At 42.4% G+C, this 20512-nt stretch overlaps 1 protein-coding gene and 1 long non-coding RNA gene across 4 annotated transcripts in view; one reads left to right on the top strand and one right to left on the bottom strand.

Annotated features, from left to right (window-relative positions):
* The window catches only part of ADCY9 (adenylate cyclase 9), a 198525-nt gene that overhangs the window by 32021 nt on the left and 145992 nt on the right, over positions 1 to 20512 (bottom strand). For both annotated transcript variants that reach the window (XM_044979245.1, XM_044979246.1), the window contains exons 5-6: positions 19956 to 20058; positions 13402 to 13610 (exon numbers count right to left, since the gene is read on the bottom strand). In XM_044979245.1, the coding sequence (XP_044835180.1) occupies positions 13402 to 13610; positions 19956 to 20058 (312 nt within the window). The remainder of the gene's footprint in view (positions 1 to 13401; positions 13611 to 19955; positions 20059 to 20512) is intronic.
* LOC123343819 overlaps positions 1 to 20512 on the top strand; it is a 72030-nt gene that overhangs the window by 24499 nt on the left and 27019 nt on the right. The window lies entirely within an intron of this gene.

Here is a 20512-nt window from a genome sequence, read left to right as displayed (position 1 = left end):
CTTCCTGGTCAGGTAGTTGGTAGTACAGTCCTACTATTATACTCTTATTATTAAATCATGGAATTTCTAGCCATAGAGATTCTATAGTACATTTTGATTCATTTCAGATTTTAACTATATTTGACTCTATGCTTTCTTCCACATATAGTCCCACTCCCCCACCAGCATGACCTACTCTGTCATTCCTATATATTTTGTATTCTGGTATTACCATGTCCCATTGCTCTACAGCCAAAATGCTTCTGAAATAAATGTAGTCAAACTTTACTAATTCTGGGTCACTGAGAACGAAAATGATGCTTAAAATTGTTGATTGGCTCTAGTTTTCAAGTTATGCTATTGGGTAAGTATATATGACCCTTGACTTGGGAATAGCGGAGGATAAGTGAGTTATAAAGGGAAGGGATCTCAATTTAAACCAGAAATGACTAAAATACATCTTTGACTGGATCTATGAATAAATCTATGACTGGGTTTGGACAGTACTTGCTTTTTAGGCAAAACAATGAATGATGCAATCTGAAGCTGGTATTGCGTCATACATGATATGAATTGCATCATGTTATTCCTAGAAGTCATGGATGATGCAATCATAACGAAGCTTACATCACTCTGCTGAACAAATCGCCCTATATCAGCTCTAGAAATCATAATGTCGTGCTCTCTTATTTGTCAGTGTTTGATTTTGCAAAGGGACACATTTCTGTTTAGCCAAAGTGAGCAGAGATGCCTCGTACTTGTGTGAACAGTGCAGATAACTTCTGCTATGTTTGTGGTGAAGTGACTTTTGCATCACAAAAGCGCAGTATAACCACTATGGTTAAGAAAGCCTATCACCTTTATTTTGGCTGCAAAATTGGAGATCAGGACAAGAGGTGGGCCCCACACATATGCTGCAACACTTGTGCAACAAATCTTCGCCAGTGGTTGAACAGGAAAAGGAAATCTATGCCTTTTGCAGTGCCAATGATTTGGAGAGAGCCAACAGATCATACCAGCAATTGTTACTTCTGCATGGTGCCTCCAGTTGGGAAAGGTGTGTCAAAGAAGAAAAAGTGAACTGTGCATTATCCAAACATTCCATCAGCTATACGCCCAGTACCCCACAGAGAAGGACTGCCAGTTCCTGATGCACCAGAATCATTCTCACTTGAGTCAGACGAGGAAGAGGAAGAGGATGAAACTTCTGGTCCTGAACCATCAATGTCACAGGACCCACATTTTCTCCCATCCTCCTCCTCTGAACCACACCTCATAACACAAGGTGAACTGAATGACCTTGTCAGGGATTTGGAACTACCCAAGAGTAAGGCAGAGCTGTTGGGCTCCAGACTACAGCAGTGGAATCTCCTGGCAGGTGATGTTAGGGTTTCCATGTTCCGTGACCGTCAAAAGGATCTTGTCCCATTCTTCTTCATGGAAGGTGATCTTGTAGCCCGCAACAACATCGATGGTGTGATGGCAGCCCTCAACATTGTTCACGATCCAGGTGAGTGGAGACTGTTCATTGATTCATCGAAGACGAGTCTTAAAGCTGTTTTACTGCATAATGGCAATGTTTTGCCATCAATTCCAGTTGGTCATGCAGTCCATATGAAGGAAACCTATGATAACATGAGACAACTTTTGAGGTGCATAAACTATGACCAACATCAGTGGCAGCTTTGTGGCGATTTGAAGGTTGTTGCTCTCTTGCTTGGTCTGCAGAGTGGATACACAAAGTACTGCTGTTTTCTCTGCGAATGGGATAGTCATGCAAGAGATTCCCACTACATCAAGAAAGATTGGCCACTCCGACAGTCATTGGAGCCTGGGAGGAAAAGTGTTCAGCATCCACCACTTGTTGAATCAAGGAAGATTTTGTTACCACCCTTACACATCAAGCTGGGTCTGATGAAGAACTTTGTCAAGGCCATTGACGAAACACAAGCAGCTTTCAAGTACCTCCGTGGAAAATTTCCAAGGTTAAGTGAAGCTAAGATAAAGGACGGTGTCTTTGTTGGTCCTCAGATTCGTGAACTTCTTCGAGATGATGCATTTGACCATGCACTGCGTGGCAAGGAAAAGATGGCATGGAAAGCCTTCCAGTTAGTGGCAATAAATTTTCTCGGAAACAACAAGGCAGACAACTACAGGTTGTTGGTGGAAAACCTCCTCAAGGCATACAAAAGCCTTGGTTGCAACATGTCACTAAAGATACATTTTTTGCACTCTCATCTAGATTTTTTTCCACCGAACTGCGGAGCAGTGAGTGACGAGCACGGTGAGCGATTTCACCAGGACATTGCAACAATGGAGAAACGCTATCAGGGCAAATGGAGCCCATCAATGCTTGCAGACTATTGCTGGACAGTGACAAGAGATGCTCCATTTAATGAATACAAGAGACAAGCCAAGAAGCGCTGAGTAGACACTGAATAGGACTAAACTATGTACATAATAGTTTTTTGCCTTTTGTTTCATAATAAATTTTATTTATATAACCCTTTTGCTGATTTTTAAAGTGTTACATAAACAGGACAGGTGAAATATTATCATGTAAAGCAACCATAAACACATGAAAAGACCTAGGTTTACAATTTATGATTAAAACTCTACTATCTACACAATATACATAGACATCAAATGTAAAAACTTAAATAACTTAGAAACAGTAGCCAATCAGTTGTTTTAATTGTCATATTTGAATTCAGCACATCAAAATACATAATAAATAGCACATTTTATCTCTGAAGCAGACGACTTCTCAAAAATTGTAGACCAGTGATTGTTCCACCAAGTTACTGTGATGCCTATAATACCAGGCACGCAAGTTCTCCCATCTTAGTATTCAGACTTCTAGCATTTGTATACAAGAATTTATAAAATTTGTCACTTTTTTGTTGTCTGCCAGTTGCATGGGACAGTAGGGCCACTGGATGTCTATAAATGCAGATCTGCAACTCCTTTCCAGCCTATCAAACAGGCTGGCATGGAGGCCAGTTATGTGGCACGCAGTGTATGCAAAAACACCTTTGTTTAGCAGGTTAGCCAGTTGATTCTGGACAAAAAAACCAAAAAGCAAACAAATCCCCCCAATCCCAATCTACATACATACCCCATGCAGGGAATAGGTGATGCAGAGGGCCTTGCGCTGGACAGCCACACTACGGTCAAATTTTACCCTAGCTCGTCTTCTGGCAAGCATTATGATAAATCTATCAGCAAATCTGATCAGCTGATCTCATGATGATCCTTTATTTAAGCAAAGTATTTGAAAAAGCCACCATGACTTCCAGAACAATGCAAAATTCTACATTTGACAATAATATTTACATCTTCACACTGATCCTTTGGCATAGGATTTATCACAATTGTACTGTTCCACATTTTGGTATCAAAGCTAATTTTATTCAACTCTATTTTTCACAGTTCAGTAGCTGCCAAGAAATTGTGCTGTGCTAGATGCAGCACCTCCCTTCAAGCAGTAAAAGGAAGCATTGCATTGAATCCAGACTTCAGTGGGAGATGCAGTAAATTAATGGCTGTGGGGGCAGTATCAAAAAAAGGTTATTAGGAGTAAGCAGAGCTCCTGGGAAAGGGAAAAGGGGGTGATCAGCAAAGCAAGGTACATTGTGGAGGTTAGAAAATGTAGGAATAAAGTGAGAATTGCTAAAAGTCCAGCTGAATTCATTCTTGTCAAATAAATTAAAATAAATAATAAAGAGGTTTTTTAGTTATATAAATAAAAAGAGAATAAGGAAGTATGAGGGTTGGCCGCTATGCAGCATGGATGGGAAGGAGATTAAAGGTAATTCAGCTATGGCCCAAAAACTACATGAATAGTTTGCCTCCATTTTCAGTCATCATGATAATAAAGAACATGTGCATGAAGGCAGTATGGCTGATGGAAATGAGCATCTAGAAATGGAAAGTACCACCTCTGAGGTGGAAGAAAAACTTAAGTCCTTAATGTCCTCTAATCAGGGGGACTGGGTAACTTCCACCCCAGAATATTGAAAGAACTGGCATATAAAATTGCTAATCCAGTAGCAAGGATTTTTATCTATTCAGCAGTAGTACCATATGGCTAGACAATTGAGAACATCATCCTTATATTTTAAAAAGTGGGGCAAAACGGATCCAGGCAATTATATACTTGTAAATTTGACCTCAGTAGTATGCAAGATTTTATAACAAATTGTGAAAGAAAGAATAATTAAATTAATAGAGAAGATTACCAAAGATAGATCATGCCAGTCTAACCTGATTTCCTTCTTTGAGAGAATAACTGATTTTTTAGATATGGGAAATACAGCAGGACTTCAGTAGAGCATTTGACACTGTGCCAAGAATGATGAATTTCAACTGGAACAGGTCAGAGAAGAGCTACAAGCAGGGGCGGCTCTAGGCACCAGCAAAACAAGCTGCTGCCTAGGGCGGCAAAATATAGGGGGCGGCAAAAGGCTGGGGCTGGGGCCCCAGCTCATACTGCCGCTGTGAGCCGAGGGGCAGCCCGTCCCCTACAGCCGGGCAGGGCCGCGCTACCGGCTCCGCTTGGGGGAGAGGGATGGCCCCTTACCGGTAGCGCGGCCCCGCCTGGCTGCAGAAGACGGGCCGCTCCTCCTCCGCTTGTTCCCCGGGTCCTAAACAGCCCGGCAGCAGCTTGGCTGGGGGGGGGGGGCCTGAGCCCCACCCCACTCAGAGCCGCGTGGTGAGGGGGCGGGGCTGCAAGCTCCGGGCCGAGCGGAGGGAGCTGAGCTCAGCCTGGAGCTTGCGGCCCCGCCCCCTCCCCACGCGGCTCTGAGCCGGGAAGAGCTCAGCCCCCTCCGGAGCCATGCGGCTGCCGCGCGGTGAACCGGGGGTAAGCAGCCCGGGGGGGGGTGGCTAAGGGGCAGGGAGTCCCAGGGACACTCAGGGGCCACAGGTTCTGTGGGAGGGGGCGGTCAGGGGCCAGGGAAGGGGGGGTTGGATGGGGGGGTCTCAGGGAGGTGTTTGTCAGGCACCCCCCGACCCCATTACCCCCCAGGTCCAGCCCTGACCCCCAGCTCCAAGCCCAGCCCCTAGGACCTGGGCACCCCCCTGGCCCCATCCCCCTCACAGCCCTGACCCCCAGCTCTGAGCCCAGCCCCTCTGATCCAGACACCCCCCTGACTCCATTCCCCCCACAGCCCTGACCCCCAGCTCCGAGCCCAGCCCCTCTGATCCAGACACCCCCCTCACCCCATTCCCCTCACAGCCCTGACCCCCAGCTCCGAGCCCAGCCCCTCTGATCCAGACACCCCCCTCACCCCATTCCCCCCACAGCCCTGACCCCCAGCTCCGAGCCCAGCCCTTCTGATCCGGACACCCCCCTCACCCCATTCCCCCCACAGCCCTGACCCCTAGCTCTGAGCCCAGCCCCTCTGATCCGGACACCCCCGACCCCATCCCCCACTGCCCTGACCCCCAGCTCTGAGGTGGGCACCCTCCGACCCCATCCCCCCACCCCAGACCCCCAGCTCTGAGCCCAGCCCCTCTGAGCCACACAACCTCCGACCCCATCTCCTCACAGTCCTGAGCCCAGCCCCTGTGAGCCGGGCACCCCCCAGAACCCAGCTCCCCACCCAGCCCTGGGCAACAGCAGCACCACCTCCAGGCAGTGACAGTCCATTGGCACCAACCATCACCCAGCAACAGCCCATTTTGTAATTGCAAATGTATACAGACCAGTAAAGCATTTAATGTTTTTAAATAATGTATTTGGTGTATTTTCAAATTATTACAAATTAATTTTCACTAGTTATTTTTTACATTTCCAAATACATGTTACTATAGTATTGCAACTTTTTTTTATGGAAGGGGCCCCCAAAATTGCTTTGCCCTGAATCCTCTGGGCGGCCCTACCCAGTGTGTGTGAGGAGCCGGGGAGGGAGGGAAACGGGGTCCCCTGGAGCCGAGCCCGGGCTGCGATGGTGATGGTGGGCTCCTGGAGTGTGTGAGGAGGTGAGCGGCCGGCTGGGTTCGTCAGTGCTGAGCAGGTAGCCCCGCAGCCGGAGATCTTCGTCTTCCCTCCTGCCGGGGCTGGGCCAGGGCACTGTGAGGCTGAAGAGCAGCAGGTCCAGGGGGCTCTCCAGGTCTTTGGCCGCCAGCATGTCGAGGGTGAGGGCGGTGAGCACGAACTGATCCACCTTGGCCACTAGCAGTGCTGCGAAGCCCAGGGAGGGGGCCGTGTTCTTTGCGCCACCCCGTAGCCGTGCCGCCACCTGGAAGTACTCCCGCTCCGTGCTGCCCAGCAGCTCCACCCGCATGGGGACAGAGTCGCAGCTGGGCCAGGGCTCGGCTGCAGTGTGCTGGTAGCGGATCCCACATTTTGGGGGGAGGCCAGTGCTGGGGCAACAGGGGGTGTGAGTGGGGGGTACTGGTGGGCGGGGGGGGCTCATGTCTGGGGGCGGGGGGGGGCAGCCAAAATTTTTTTTGCTTGGGGCGGCAAAAAACCTAGAGCCGGCCCTGGCTACAAGCATGATCAGGGGAGGGAGGGAACTGAAAGAGCTTGGCTTGTTTACCCTATTAAAAAAAAAAAGGTGCAGAGGGGATATGATTGCTCTCTGTAAATAAATTAGAGGGATAAATACCAGGGAGGTAAACAGCTATTTAAGCTTAAAGACACTTTACTAAAAGAACAAATGGATACAAACTGGCCATGAACAGATTCAGGCTGGAAACTAGAAGGTTTCCAACCACCAGAGGAGCCAGGTTCTAGAACAGCCTTCCAATAGGAGTTGTGATTGTATGGCAGGGTTGCTTGTGATGGTAGGGGCAGGGCTCAGCAATCCTGGGCCTCGCTTCTGCTGTATGTCCTGTATTCCTAAACTTCATAATTCAGGGTTTTCAACTTGCCACTGGTAGGGGGTCAACAAGGGATTCCCACCTACCCCATGTATTCTGGGAGGTTTTTTTTTTTTTTTTTTAAATCTCCTTCCTCTGAAGGATCAGGAGATGGCCACAGCTAGACATGGGACATTGCGAGGTGCGGTATGGGGCGTGAGCCAAGGATCTGAGGTGGCACCAAGAATTCTCTCTCTCAGGTGCTTAGCTGGCTGGTTCTTGCACATATGCTCAGGGTCTAACTGATCACTACATGTGGGGGTGGGAAGGAATTTTCTCTTGGGTCAGACTAGCAGTAACCTGAGGTTTTTTTGTTTTTGTGCCTTCTGTAGCATGTGGGTGCCAGGATTATCTGGGTCTAATCTCAATCATTTCCCTGCTGTTGCAGGGGGCCTTGGGAACTGGTGCACCTCAGTCCCTCCTGTTCTCAGCCAGTGGCATATAATATTCCAGTCTCCCATGGGCTGTAATTCTTTAGTCTCATTTCAGTGTTGAGTACCTGTATGGACTTAAATTCTATGACTCCTGCTTTTGGCCTTGACCCTCTAAATTGAACTTGGACCACATCCCCTGCAACCCAGGCCCTGGATTTGACCCACACCCTATAGCTGGGATCATGACCAAAGTAACAAAATCAAGGATGTATGTAAATAAGGCAGAGTTAATCCATAATTACTTTTTGCATCTGTGTACTGCACAAGTCATAATGCAAATAGAGCAGACTCACTCATCTCTAGCTCCAGAGAAAACGTTTTGCTTATAGCCAATTCAAATAAGTAGAATTTTTTTTAAAATCCACTGTATAGGCTATATTATCTTGACACAGTTAAGTGCATGATCAATACATCTTGCTTTATTACTGAGGTAAGATGAAGGAGGTGATTCTGGCAGCAGATGGCCAAAACACAGCACTTTGTAGAGCTAACCAACAGACAGACATTTTTCCGCTTCTTTCTGCTAACGTTGCATGTGTTGTCACTTTTTAACACTAAAATATGTATATAGCTTAAAAGCTTCACCCCCACAAAAACCCAAACCGAAAAAACCCAGAAACTCTCCCTCCTCACAAGTCTGATTTTCATGCACCCCCAATTTACACCGACTTAAATGGGGGTTGAGGTGCTCCATAGCTCATTGCCTCTGGAAACTCCAGTTAATAAGGATGTCACAGATATAGCACTCTCTTCAGCAATCTCATTCATACTGATCTTTAATTCAGAACAAGAATAGGTTGCCTAAAATATCTAGATAATGAAAGCTCCTGTATTTACACCTAGGCATAAAGGGCTGAATTCTATGAACAGTATTCTTGTTCAAATATTTCCACAGCCCCTAAGGAAAGTGACTACAACTTCACTTGTATGCAAGCATTGTGTTCAAGAGAAACTTCATGCTTACAAAGCTGTAGCTACCCCATGCCCATTTTCTAAGACTCATTACATTTTATAAAATAAAATACCAGACTCCAAGTTTCATTACACTATACAGGGAGGCTAAAGCAGCCAGATTTCAAAGAGAGGGGAGGACATTCTTTGTATTACTGAAGATGACAATTCCTGTCCACTTATAAATAGAGATTTCATACCGAGAAGAATCTATTTATTTAATTCTTATAGCACCAATTTCCATGGTAATTGCATGTTTCACTTACAGAGATTCAAACATGTTATTATTGGACAGGACTATAATAAATGTCTAACTTGAAAAAGGTTACTTGTTTTAGGGGTTTCCTTTCCCTTTCACATGATGCTCCCTTGGCATGAATATTCCAATACGTCTTGAAAGTATTACGATACAATCACATTTGCTCCAACCCCTCAAACAGAGACAAACATCTACAAGATCTCTATCAAGCATTCTTACAACTACAATACCCACCTGCTGAAGTGAAGAAACAGACTGACAGAGTCAGAAGAGTACCCAGAAGTCACCTACTACAGGACAGGCCCAACAAAGAAAGCAACAGAACGCCACTAGCCGTCACCTTCAGCTTCCAATTAAAACCTCTCCAGCGCATCATCAAGGATCTACAACCTATCCTGAAGGACGATCCATCACTCTCAAAGATCTTGGGAGACAGGCCAGTCCTTGCTTACAGACAGCCCCCCAACCTGAAGCAAATACTCACCAGGAACCACACACCACACAACAAAAACAATAACCCAGGAACCTATCCTTGCAACAAAGCCTGTTGCCAACTCTGTCCACATATCTATTCAGGGGACACCATCATAGGACCTAATCACATCAGCCACGCTATCAGAGGCTCGTTCACCTGCACATCTACCAATGTGATATATGCCATCATGTGCCAGCAATGCCCCTCTGCCATGTACACTGGCCAAACCGAACAGTCTCTACATAAAAGAATAAATGGACACAAATCAGACGTCAAGAATTATAACATTAAATTGGAGAACACTTCAGTCTCCCTGGTCACTCGATTATAGACCTAAAAGTCGCAATATTACAACAAAAAAACTTCAAAAACAGACTCCAATGAGAGACTGCTGAATTGGAATTAATTTGCAAATTGGACACCATTAAATTAGGCTTGAATAAAGACTGGGAGTGGATGGGTCATTACACAAAGTAAAACTATTTCCCCATGTTTATTCCCCCCCCCCCCCCACGGTTCCTCACACCTTCTTGTCAACTGCTGGAAATAGGCCATTTTGATTACCACTACAAAAAGTGTTTTTTTTCTCTCCTGCTGGTAACAGCTCACCTTAACTGATCACTCTCGTTATAGTGTGTATGGTAACACCCATTGTTTCATGTTCTCTGTGTGTGTGTGTGTATATATCTTCCTACTGTATTGTCCACTGTATGCATCTGATGAAGTGGGTTTTAGCCCACGAAAGCTTATGCTCAAATAAATTTGTTAGTCTCTAAGGTGCCACAAGTACTCCTGTTCTTTTTATTAAATTTTTTTAGTTTAATAGGCACATATTGTTCAACCCCCTTCAACCCCCCTTCATTCCAGCTAGACTAGGCCCTGCATCACAAAAGCTGCACTGAATACTCTTGATTACTGGACTTGATAAAAAATTAGAACTATATACCAAGCTACTTTGCTGAAGATATCTGGGTTGAGAAACTAGTAGCATAACAATCTATTAACTATTTACAAAAGTGAGCTATCTGTTGTGGTTATTACTTTACATACAGAAATAGCAGTTGTACAGAAATTACGTTTCTTGATACTTGATAAATATTCTGTAAATGGTTATTAGCATAAATGGGATAAATGGTAGCATTTTGTATTGCCAATGCATTATTTATTGCAAATCTAAGACAGCAATGATTTCTAAAGATGGGACTGCATAAGATATGTGTCTCAAGGTTGGATGCTTGCTTACTGGATATCTTTTCAAATGTAGGAGATTACCTAGACAAACAGTTTTCCAAGGTGGAGTTAAGTTTGAGAGCTGGGGTAAATTTTTCACAAGCACCTAAGTGACCCAGGAGCCCAAGTCCTATTTTCAAAAGATATTTAGACACTTAGGAACCTAAGTACCACTGACTTTCAATGAACTGTAGGCTTGTAAGTATCTAAGTCACTTTTGAAAATGGAACATAGGGTAAAATTTTCAAAAGCCCCTACATCATTTACGAGTCTACGTCAGTAACTTAGGGTAAACAAAAACAAAACAAAAAATTAAAGGTATGTTATAGATGTAAAAAAACCCCAACCCCTATTAGAAACTCAAGACATTTTGAGTTAAGGTTAAACTTAAAAGAAACCCAATAATTTAATAATACGGAAATACATAATTAAGGCATCCAACATTAATTTTGTCCCAGTAGCAATTCTCAAAGAGAATAACACCATTATTTGTCCACATAAGTTCACCTCATTGGTGACCACAAAAACTAGACTGCTTTTCTTTTAATAGCACAGTAGGCATGCTGTCTCCGGTCATTGTTGCAGTCATACATGATCCAATTGCAAATTCCTGATTACACAAATAGCATACTGAATGCAATCATCCCCTCTCTCCTTAAAATCTCATGTGTCACCAATTCCAGAATATCACTAAACTCAGAATCTGTGTGTCTACATATAAAGCCTACATGCTCAGATCATTAATTTATAACACTTGCATGAAAACAGCCTAGATTACTGTGGTGGTGAAGAATGTCATTCAGTGTTGGAGACATTAGAACAAAACAAATAATAAAACAAAAGGTCATGCGATGAATATTTTTGACATTGTACCCACAAACTGTATTAGTCTAATATTTTCTCCACCCGTAACATGTCTGAAGCTTTAGATATAGACTTCTTAAAACCTTAATGCAAAATTCACATATCTTATAAAACAGGCTTGGAAGGAAAAAAGAAAGTCTGGAAACGGGCCTCTCAACAGGGTGGAGTTAAGATTGTTTGGGTGCCTTAATTAACAAATCTTACATTTGAGTTTCTTCCAATTTAGATCTTAATGCTGAACCTCTTGAGTTTCATATGATGGTTTCTTGCCGGATACAATATTTGTGTAGGGTTATTTAAAAACAATTATTTATTTTGCAAAAGTCCCCAGGTAAGGACCAGGGTTCTGCTGTGCTAGGCACTGTATTCTTAAAATGCATTTCTAACTCTGCAAAATGATTGTGTAAAAGCTGGCATCTTCTTACTCAACAGATGTCTTTCCTGTAGGTATTCATAATTTGTACAGGTTTATTTTAGTGACAAATACACGTTTACTGCTTTTTACTCTTGTAGGACCAGCAAAGCTAATATATCTAAGAATGTGTATTGTATTGTATTCTATTCTTCTGCATCATCAACAGAATTGTTTGCTGATTTACAATTACAAGCCAATGCTGTTACACCTATGCAAACCCAATGGGTTTTCACAGATGTAAATGAAGGCATAATTAGCCCTACACTACCTTTATTACATGCACAAACTTGCCACAAGATTTATGCCTTTTTTGCATGAGAATTTCTTTACGGTTTCTGTTTTGTTATGTTTTTTAAATGTCTGTGACATTCACTGAGGGGCAGGGAGCAGCATCCTTTGTGGAGGTCCTAAATTGACAGGGCTCTGTGAATGTAAGCGATAGGAACTGGTTCCTGTCTCCCCAGCCAGCCTCTTGAAGTCACCTCTCTTTTTTGCCCAGCCTTTCTGCTCCACTAGGTTCCATATTTTGCTTCTTGATCCCCCTCTCATGTTTGCCTCCTGCACCTTCTGAAGTCCACAGGACCTTATACATGCCATGGCAGATTACCAGGTACTGAAGGATTGATGTTGGTCTTACAGAGGCTCAAAACAGGCCTCTATCTACTCTAAATTGCACCAAAGGCCAGTTTGGCTCTCAGTCAGCTGCAGGATGGAGCAAAGGGGGCTGGTGAAGGGAGGCAGATTCCGTTTCCATGCTGAAATCTTCTATTGTTTGTATTGTTTAATTAAACCAATAGCTAGATCTTTTTAAGAAAGAGATCAGAAGAATTTCAGCATAATGAACTTAGTATTTGCTTAATACGCAATGTGCATTCGGGGCAGTGTAACTGAGTACAAGGCTATGGGGAATAGGAAGGCGCTTGGGAGTAAAAAAGTCCATGCTTTTAAAAAAAATTCACTTATTCTCTTCAATGGTTGTTAGGGCTCCAAGGCTGAAGAAAAAGAAGCAAGGATCACGGCTCCCTTGTTCTCCTTATGTACTCAACTTTTCTTTCAGAAAAATGCAGGAAGCAGGACCTGGGACATCTGTCCCTAGTTCACAGTGAGACTCTGTCTGGGTGTGGTGCAGAGCAGGCTTTCCCACTGAAAGAGTGGGGAGGAGAGACCTAGCTACTAATATGCTTTTAACATTGCATGCTAGGAAGAAGGAGGGGTCAGGGGCTTTATATAGAGAGGCTCTTCTAACCCTTCACTGCATGCTGGAGAAAGCAGCACTATAGGGAAGATGCTGTCCTAAAGCCTCTGGATGCTATAACCTGTCAGACATGTACAAGTAACTGAAAAAACCTATTGACTCTGAAGGAGAGGGCTTGAAGGACCAACAACACTTTGACCATTACACATCGTTAGGAGATTACATTCTATGTAGCTGTGTGTGTCAGTTGGTGTAATAAGAATCTCCATATTTAAATAATTGCTACATCCCTGTCATATTCTGTTCTTCACTTCCATGGTGCAGTAAGGCAGCATGACTGCTGCAGCTCGTACCAAGAAAAGGTTTAACTTCTCTCTCAAGCATCAAGTACAGACCAATGTTGGAGGCAGGATACCAGACTTGGCAGATCAATGATTTGATCCGGTATGGTAAATCCTAGAAAATCATAATGCACTACAGCAGGCTGTGAAAGATTCAGTATGTACAACGCTCTATTTTTAATTTAAAAAAACCTCTATTTTTTGCTCAGCAATTGTTGACTTGTAGGTAAAACAGTATCTTCCTTCTCCCCCCCATCCCCACCTTGTTCCCCAAGCCGGGAGAGCAAGTTCCTGAAGTTGTTTTAAAACAAAAGTTTTCAAGCCAGCCACCATTTAGTTCTTGGGGACTGCGACCCCAGACATTTCCCATACTCTGATTCGCTTTATTTACCTAATTGAGACGATAAGAGACAGCACCTCTAGCAGGATGGCAATGATGAACACCACAACTGCTGCAGGTGGGGGAGGGGATAGGGCCATCCCATGTTTCAGGAAACAGGTGATCGAGAGTATGAGGAAGACTGTTGTGGACAGGAACACATCCAGGAGTGAACTGAAGGTAGCACTGGCAAACGTCTTCACAGGAGCATTCTTTATAACCTGTTTTGCAATACGGGGGGTGAGAGGAAGTGGAAGAGAACATGAATAAATTTTTCTATGCTGATTACATTGTACTACACACCAGAAACATATCTGAAAACAAAGAGAAAGAATACATAGTACTTTGCCAGCTCAGCACTTCAACATAAATACTGAATGACCACTGTAAAAGGAGTTGGTAGTCTCAGTCCAGTTCCCAGTGGATGAGTCCACATCACAAAAAACATCATCAAAATTTGCACCCTTGTTCAGTCATTTTTTTAAAGGGCTCAAAGAATGTTTTCAGAATGCTAATAATATAGAAAGATTACTGCGACGCTCTGTACCTCGGGGGAATACCCAGCACCCTCATGTTCATCCTTGTAAAATGATTGTGTGGTATCCAATGCAAAGTTTATCATGTCAGGTGTCTTCAGAAGGTTGATGATGTACTGAGCACTGTTGTTATAGTAATGTTATAGGTTATAATTTCATGTATGTAGTTATGAGACTGAAAATATATTCTCATGGCTTAAAATTAGCCCAGGCAAAAACTCTCCAAGTGCAGAGAGGCAGTTCACACCTCATCAGGGCAAATATGGGACAAACCCAGCCGAGGCTCACAGGAACAATGGACGCTGGCCTAGGCAGCAACAAAATAATCTGTTAGACTCTCGAGTGAGTCACCCTCCCTTTCTTTGCTCAGTTTGGAACTGCGATGAGATAATGATCACCTGACTCTGAAAGGGGCGGGGGAGAGAGCCTGGCTGAAAGACAACCAACCAGCCAGTGATGAGAAGCATCTAAGGTTGTAAGGGCACTGAAAGTGTTAAGATCAGCTTGGAATGCATTTTGCTTTTATTTAATTTGACCAAATCTGATTTGTTATGCTTTGACTTATAATCACTTAAAATCTATCTTTATAGTTAATAAATCTGTTTGTTTATTCTACCTGAAGCAGTACGTTTAGCTTCAAGTGTGTCAGAGGCTCCTCTTGGGATAACAAGCCTGGTACATATCAATTTCTTTGTTAAATTGACAAACTCATATAAGCTTGCAGCATCCCATGGGCATAACTGGATACTGCAAGATGGAGGTTCCTAGGGTTGTGTCTGGAACCAGAGATATTGGCTAGTGTCATTCGGCTGCACAATCCAAGGAGCAGCTTACATGCCAGAGGCTGTGCATGAACAGCCCAGGAGTGGGGGTTCTCACAGCAGAGCAGGTTAAGGCTGGCTCCCAGAGTCAAGGATTAGAGTGACCTAGCATATCACTGGTCCGGGGAACGTCACAATTATACAAAAAGCATGTAAAGACTAGGTAAAAACATTCTCAAGAACACAAGAGGGGATAAAAAGATACAAAATCACTTACTGCTATGCAGAATCTAATTCTCAACCCATAGAGCACATTGTCCCCTCCAAATCTATCACTTGGAGAGTGCAGATGGAGCAAGGGTATCAATCCCAGGACCCAAGGGGCTGTATCCAGCCTGCTTGATGTATTTATTTGACCTCCCTGGCATATTCAGATTCTGTAGATTCTTTCATTGAAAAGAAAAAAAAACACTTCGGGCTCTCATGGTTACAGAGAAAACCTTTTCAATCAAAGTCTACATGCAGTTTGAAATAATTACTAAAAGGTGTAAACTCCCCCATCTTTCCTTTTATCATCCTTAAAGCTAGAAACTAACATTCAGGTGCGCTCTTGAGGTAAACAGCAAACTGAGCAGAGTTTTATAGTTCTCGTCTCCATTAAAGTCAGTTTAGATTCTGGTTCACAAGAAGCAGCTCCCATAGCAAATATCTTACTTCTGGAAACAGAAAAAGAAGGAATAAATTGTTGGCTGTATCCAGATGTGCACTGACTCACAAACATGCAAGGCTCATTCTTCTTTATCAATGTACTAGTTCATAATGGTGCAAAATCCTCAAACACTTATTCAATCTGTACAGGACTAAGGTGCCACAAAGACTGAGCATGAAATGTTTGCCTGCCATATTTGGTAGTTTTGTCATCCTTTACCGATTGCCTGTGTGTAAGAAAAGCCAGGGTACTGCTAAGGGAAAAGTTTCTGATGCTCGTGCACATGGCACACGCACACCTAATGCGGAATGGATGTGAACAAGCACTCGAAGAAGAATAGTAGTATCTGATATGAGGGGAAGCTCACAAAGCAGATAAAGTACTTGACTCCTTTTGGAATTCTTTGAATCTTAGGAAGTGTCTCTGTAAGATCCACTGTATAGATCTTGGCAGTGGACTTGGATAATGCTGCGCATTTCCTGTTGTGCTTCCCCTAAGGGTACATACTGCACTCAAATTCTGTGAAGTGATGTATATGCTGGAACTTCCTTAGCAATACGTACAGCTTAATATTTTTAGACATGGTGTAATGAACAAAACAGTTATAGCTCCACAAAACCTTTGCAAATACTTGTTCATTCAACAAATTTGAGGAATATTGGCTAAATATTAAGGTAGATGTTTAAATAATTTATTAATATTTTCAAATTAAATTAAACATTCTAGAGGTGACTGAGTCTAGATTTGAGAGACTGGATTATTGATCTTGGAGTCAGTGACAGGGAAAGCAGCATGAGCAGTGGATTAAACTCCATAACAGAACAGGTAAAAGTAAGTAAGCTTTCAGTGAGGGGAAGTCCTTTACGGAAAGTGATCACAGAGCAACCTAAGCGTACATCTGAAACAATGGGATTAAGATGAATTCATTGGCTATGGTATCACTGGCAGTAGCTTTCACTGATCGCTGACTGAAAGCCAATCAAACAAATGTCATATACCTACCATGAAGGTCATTTTGTACCCCAACATTTTTAAAAAAAAAATGGCTGTACACTTGGAGTTCTACCTCCATCCTGGTTTCAAAGACAAAGTAAAGATAATCAAGCAGCTCAGAAAAAAACTTGTGAAAGCAGTCTATGCTGCCCATTTTCATTTATGAAAAATACTGTGCATAATATAAATTTTGAAAATTTCAGCGAAGGAGAATAGAAATAGTTTGTTTCAGATAAATAATCACATACATATCCTACATTGCACCGTATATGTAACCATAATTCTGGCCAATTCTCAGCAATTTACATTCTAAAATAGCTAATGATATTTCATTTCACACTATTCCAATATAGCAATAAGCTGCAAATTTCTACTTTAGTAAATTATTTGGTGCATGCTTTCAGTATGCTATAATTTCAGAAAAAGACAGGTTGGGGAGGGAAATAATGTTTAATTCAAAAGGAGCCCTAGTGATCCCAAAATACATAAATACTACTAATTTTAGAGAAGGGAGTCCTTTACTTCCCGCCCCCCCTCATATTTATTTCTCCTTTCTTTTTAATTTTTCCTTACAGTTCACTACATGTCAAATGTCTCAGATTGAAGGAGAGATCAATAACAGAAAATTTATTGCCTGATGATTTCCTTTCTGGGACAGATTTCTCCTCCAATCCACCCCAACCCAAAGAGGTTTTTCAGGTATTTCTAGAATGGCGTCTTTATAGATCAGTGGTTATATAAGGCATCACTAGTAAGAGTTTTCATGTATCCAGTAAGACATAAGTGTTCCAATACAGCTCTGGAAGATTGTGTCCAAGCCCAGGAACCTAGTGGACAAGTATAAATTATTTCTGTTATTGCCAGAAGAGCAGCGCAGCAGAACTGGCAGAGGACAGCACCAGAAATGAAATAATCAAGATACAAAATTTTCCATTTTATTTTAGTCTTCCTCCTGTAGAACCAGGAGTCTTAGTTACCCTGAGCCCAAATGTACAAACCCCAGAGGCAAAAAAAAAAGCTAAAACACTTTTAAATATGACCTAAAATAGCTATAAATCTTATAGTTTTGTATGGCACCCATCACTGTAGTATCAAAGCACTTTTCTATATCTAAATATGTCATGACTTAAAAGTAACTGGGAACTTATTTGGCTGGAAGGAAGAGCTACATGTCACATTGGAAATCTGAGCTTCTCGCTTTACCAATAGGCTACAGACCTCATTATATCTATATGGGCATTGGATATCAGTCATTAAACCTTTTTTTTTTACTAAAGACTCAGCACTGCCTATCCCAAGACTATTGTAATTGAGGGGAATGAAATATTTTGAAAATCCTTTTTCTGCAACCTGTGAGGAATATAAAGAACATATGAAGCTGTGAAGTTGGTAACAGTATTATCAGTACTCATTTAGAATATCTGCATAATCCACGTTGTTTTGACATTTGAGTAATGCACCCATTTTAAAAATCACACTAATAAAACCCTTAGCCCCATAACACACTATCGCACGCTATTTATCTAGGGTTCTTATATGCCCACATCTATTTAGCAATCTGAGGGCCTCACAAAATTATGATAAACACATGAAGATGTAGTTACTGCTCTTTCCTCTTTTCCTTCCATTTGGAAAGCACTGAGTGCAGTGTACTATATATGGTATGTGTAAATATTATTACATATGTACACACACATAGATACATTATGTTATTAACGTCCAGTACTTTATAATGGTTTATAAACAGCAGCAAATATTTACTACCAGTTAAATTTTGTAGGCTTGATTTTTTCATTGTTTCACTCCATTTATTGACAAAAGCAGATGCAATACTAGCATGCTGAGAAATAACAGCTGACATCTATTATTTAAGTATCCATAACAGCAGAAATTAAATATAAATTCTTTCCGTAGTATCATGACACAGCCTTTACTCAAAGATAGAGTGAGAGTTTCAGAATGCACTAAAAACACATTTATGCTTAATTGTATTATAAGGTAAACTAGAGATGTCTGAGGGCTTGTTTTTATTACTGCACTAAATTGGCCCTGCTGCATCGATGCAGCGGCGCCGATTTAGCGTGTCTGGTGAAGACGCATTACATCAATGGGAGAGAGCTCTCTTGTTGAGGTGGAGTAATTACATCGACAAGAGAAGGAAGCTATGTCAGTGGGAGAGAGTATCCTGTCGACATAGCATGGTGTAGATGCCTCTTTAAGTCAATGTAAGTTACGTTGCTCAGGGGGGTGGTTTTTTCACACCCCATGAACGACATAACTTACATTGACTTAGGCAGTAGTGTACACAAGCCCTTATTTATTGAGACTGAAATTACAGGAGGATAGGGACTGTGGCCAAGGACAATGCAATCATATGGTACAAGAATTAAGGAAGGAATGTCCCCATAGGATTTATTTCTTACCAGTGGTAGAGGGAAGGCTGGGCAGGAGGGAACTCAACCCTCTCCCCCAATATTAATCAGTTAACTCTGACATCTTAAGTTTATATTTACCAGTAGAGAATCTCTTGCTATTAGCTGATGTCAAGGAAGCAAGAATACCTGCTATGTCTGAAAGTGGGACACAATGTAATAAAAAGACAAAAAATTCAGGACACTGATATTTGGTAGTGCAGAATTCTTAAAGAAATGAACTTCACATCATTTTAACTGAAGTGTTCTGTACTTCCAATTTCATACTGCAGTACTTTTATGTAATTTACAATACTGAGATGAAAGCATGTTTGGGTGAGGACGGTATAAACTTGGGACTGCAATAAGTATTAGAGAGCCAAGATCCAATTTTGTGAGTTTTCGTTTTGTAAGTTAAGATATTTGAAATGGCAGTAAGGAGCATTTGCCTTCCACTATTACCTGATTACAGAATTTTGCCTGGTGAAAGCTAAATCTAAATATGAAAACGAAGGTACAGTAGAACTTCAGAGTTACGAACACCTTGGGAATGGAGGTTATTGGTAACTCTGAAATGTTTGTAACTCTGAACATAATGTTATGGTTTTCTTTCAAAAGTTCACAATTGAACATTGATTTAATACAGCTTTGAAACTTTACTATGCAGAAGAAAAATGCTGCTTTCTCTTAATTTTTTTAGTAGTTTATGTTTAACATAGTATGGTACTGTATTTGCGTGGTGTTTTTGTGTGTGTGTGTGTGTGTGACTCTGCTGCTGCCTGATTGTGTATTTCTGGTTCCAAATGAGGTGTGTGGTTGACTGGTCAGTTTGTAACTCTGGTGCTCATAACTCTGAGGTTCTACTGTATAGTATAGAGTCAACAGCTGAAATTTATTCTGGTCCATTTTTACTGGTGAATGAAAATAGAATGCCAGAAAGAATCTAATGTTCAAATCCTGGAAGCTGATCATGACAGGTGAACTAAACTAAGGTGGTCATTTCTCACTAGTTCAAATATTAAGTCATATTTGACACTCTATGATCTCAGTCATCAACTGCAATAAAATTTGCAAAAGCAGTGAGATAATTATTTTGGCTCCTACAACCTGTACAGAAAGACTGCTGACACCCAACCCCATTCAGGGGAAAACGCACCTCTTCCTGATAGCTGGTCCTGTAAGCCATCTCCAAGTCCCCATCCAGGAAGTTCAGGCTCAACTTGTTAATAGGTGGTTTAAAGAAATAGTCTTTCATCAGGCTAAAGAGAAGAGAGAGACAATGTGAACAGTTTTAAAAGGAGTTTATTTAGCTGTAATTCTTTTTCAAAGATACCATTTCACAGGTTTCTCACTCTTGGGTCTCTGCTTCCAGTGTGAAACTGGTGGCCTTAACAGTTTTGATCTTTTGAAGTACTGGTAGCTTCTCATTGTTCATCAGAAGCTGCAGTACCTACAGCGGGGTTGGGCAAACTTTTTAGCCCGAGGGCCACATCTGGAAATAGAAATTGTATGGCGGGCCATGAATGCTCACAAAATTGGAGATGGGATGCAGGAGGGGGGGTGAGGCTCCAGCTGGGGGTGCAGACTCTGGGGTGGGGTTGGGGCGTTTGGGGTGCAGGAGGGTGCTCTGGGCTGGAATCGAGGGGTTTGGAGGGCGGAAGGGGGATCATGGCTGGGGTAGGGGGTTGGGGCATGGGGGGAGGCTCAGGGGTG

Source organism: Mauremys mutica, chromosome 11 (assembly GCF_020497125.1).
Source record: "Mauremys mutica isolate MM-2020 ecotype Southern chromosome 11, ASM2049712v1, whole genome shotgun sequence".
In the NCBI taxonomy this organism is placed as follows: domain Eukaryota; kingdom Metazoa; phylum Chordata; order Testudines; family Geoemydidae; genus Mauremys; species Mauremys mutica.
Note: the sequence above shows the minus strand (reverse complement) of the source record. Positions and strands in the feature narration are given on the sequence as shown.